Source organism: Entamoeba dispar, genomic scaffold (genome assembly GCF_000209125.1).
Source record: "Entamoeba dispar SAW760 scf_1105229460633 genomic scaffold, whole genome shotgun sequence".
Classification (NCBI taxonomy): Eukaryota; Evosea; order Mastigamoebida; family Endamoebidae; genus Entamoeba; species Entamoeba dispar.
The window spans coordinates 6,030-7,772 of NW_001854290.1; the positions used below are offsets into that span (position 1 = coordinate 6,030).

The following is a 1,743-nucleotide window of genomic DNA, read 5'->3' on the forward strand; positions in this document are numbered from 1 at the left end:
GTACTGATTAGGGGAGAGTAGGTAAAGTTTTGAGTATAAATACTGTGAGAAGAAGAGATAATGTGTTTGGAAGGAGTGGAGGCAAAGGTTTTGAGTATCAAATTGGAATTGAGGAGCAGAATTGGACAACGGTTTAATTTTAGCGGATTCTAATCTTCGTAAAAGATCTTGTACTTCAAAACTATGTTTATCACAAAAAGTAAAAATATCATTTTGTAATGTTGTAATTTTACTTAAAATAAATGCATGATAAGACATTGATTGAGCAATTTCATCTCTAAGTTCACCAACAACTTTCATTGAATTATAAATTTTATCAATATTTGTGTTTAATTCAATTGCTTTTGAACCTAAAATTATTTGAATTTCAGATTTATTTTTATCAATACTTTTTAATAATGTTTGTTGATTATCAAATGATTGTTGCATTTGTGAAGTTAATTCAACTAATTTTTTGGTATACTTTTCTACTACTCCAGCTTGATTATCACTTGAATTTAATTCATCAATTAATTCTGATTCTTGAATCATTGCATTATTTAAAATTAATTGAAGTAATTCTTCTCTATCATTAATAATATTTTTCCATTCACTTTTTTCTTCTTCTAATTTTTTAATAATTGGTAAAATTTTTAATTTTTCTTCTTTAGTTGGGAAGAATTTAATTAATTCATTAATTCCTTGTTCAAATAAACTAAGCATTTCATCATTTAACTTCATTTTAGTTATTGAATCAATATCATTTCTTTTACTTATGGTTATAAAATTATCAATTTCTCTAATTCTATTAATTTTATCTTGTTGATTACTAACAAGTGGAATATTCCAATAATTTCGATATTTAATAAGTCCATCTTGATCTTTTAATGCTTCATCATCAAATCTTTGTCTTATTTCTTTAATCATATTATCATTCTTTTCAGTTGTTTGTTTAATAGTATTAAGACTTTCTTTTAATTTACTGTACTGTTTTGTTTCACTAAATTCTTTAATAAATTTTTCAATATCTGATGGAATTATATCTGGGCTCTTTATTACTTGAATTAATTCATTTAATTTTATTCGAGCTAAATAATCATTTCCTGTTTTTGTAGCTGCTGGAGAAATTTTTTTTGTATCATCAATAACTTGTTTTGCTTTTATAATATAATTATTAAACGAAGTTCTAATTTTTAATGATAATAATTCTTTAAATGGATTATTTTCTATTGGAGGAATAGGATTTGTTTTGGCTAATATTGTAGCTTCTGGATATTCTAATTCATTTGGCTCTGGTATATTTTGGAAATAAATTTCATTATTATCTTTTTCATATTGAACCAAATCAGCTTTTAATGACTTAATAATATTATCACAACTTCCTTTATATTCTTTTGGTAATTCTTTTAAATGAGAAATTGATTCAAGGTCATTAATAACAATCATTGTTCGTGCAATTTGTTCTCCATATTTTAATTCTTCCTTTGCATTATATGAAGAAATTTGTAATTGAACTTCAGATACAACAATTCTTAAAAACATACAAATAACAGCATAAATTGGTCTTGAAAATAATTCTTTACTAATTTTTAGTGATTCATGTATTGACAATGAAAGACGATAAACCCCAGCACCAAGTTTTAATTGAGTAGCTTCGGTTTTATTTTCTTGTTTAGATTTTTGATAGAAAAGATATTGAATAGAAAGAATACAAAATTGATTAAGTGTTTTTAATACATCAGGATGAATATCAGTTAATCAATT

The 1,743-nt window shown here is 24.1% G+C and overlaps 1 protein-coding gene across 1 annotated transcript in view, besides 2 other annotated features; it reads right to left on the reverse strand.

Moving 5' to 3' along the window:
• Positions 1–1,521, reverse strand: part of EDI_211130 (uncharacterized protein) — a gene marked incomplete at both ends in the record, with an annotated part of 2,062 nt that extends 541 nt beyond the window's left edge. The window contains 2 exons of the mRNA XM_001733333.1: positions 1–3; positions 128–1,521. The exon at positions 1–3 is cut by the window's left edge and continues 541 nt beyond it. Of these exons, the coding sequence (XP_001733385.1) occupies positions 1–3; positions 128–1,521 (1,397 nt within the window). The remainder of the gene's footprint in view (positions 4–127) is intronic.
• Positions 607–641: a sequence feature (AT_rich).
• Positions 1,138–1,158: a sequence feature (AT_rich).
• Positions 1,522–1,743: the final 222 nt, after the last annotated feature.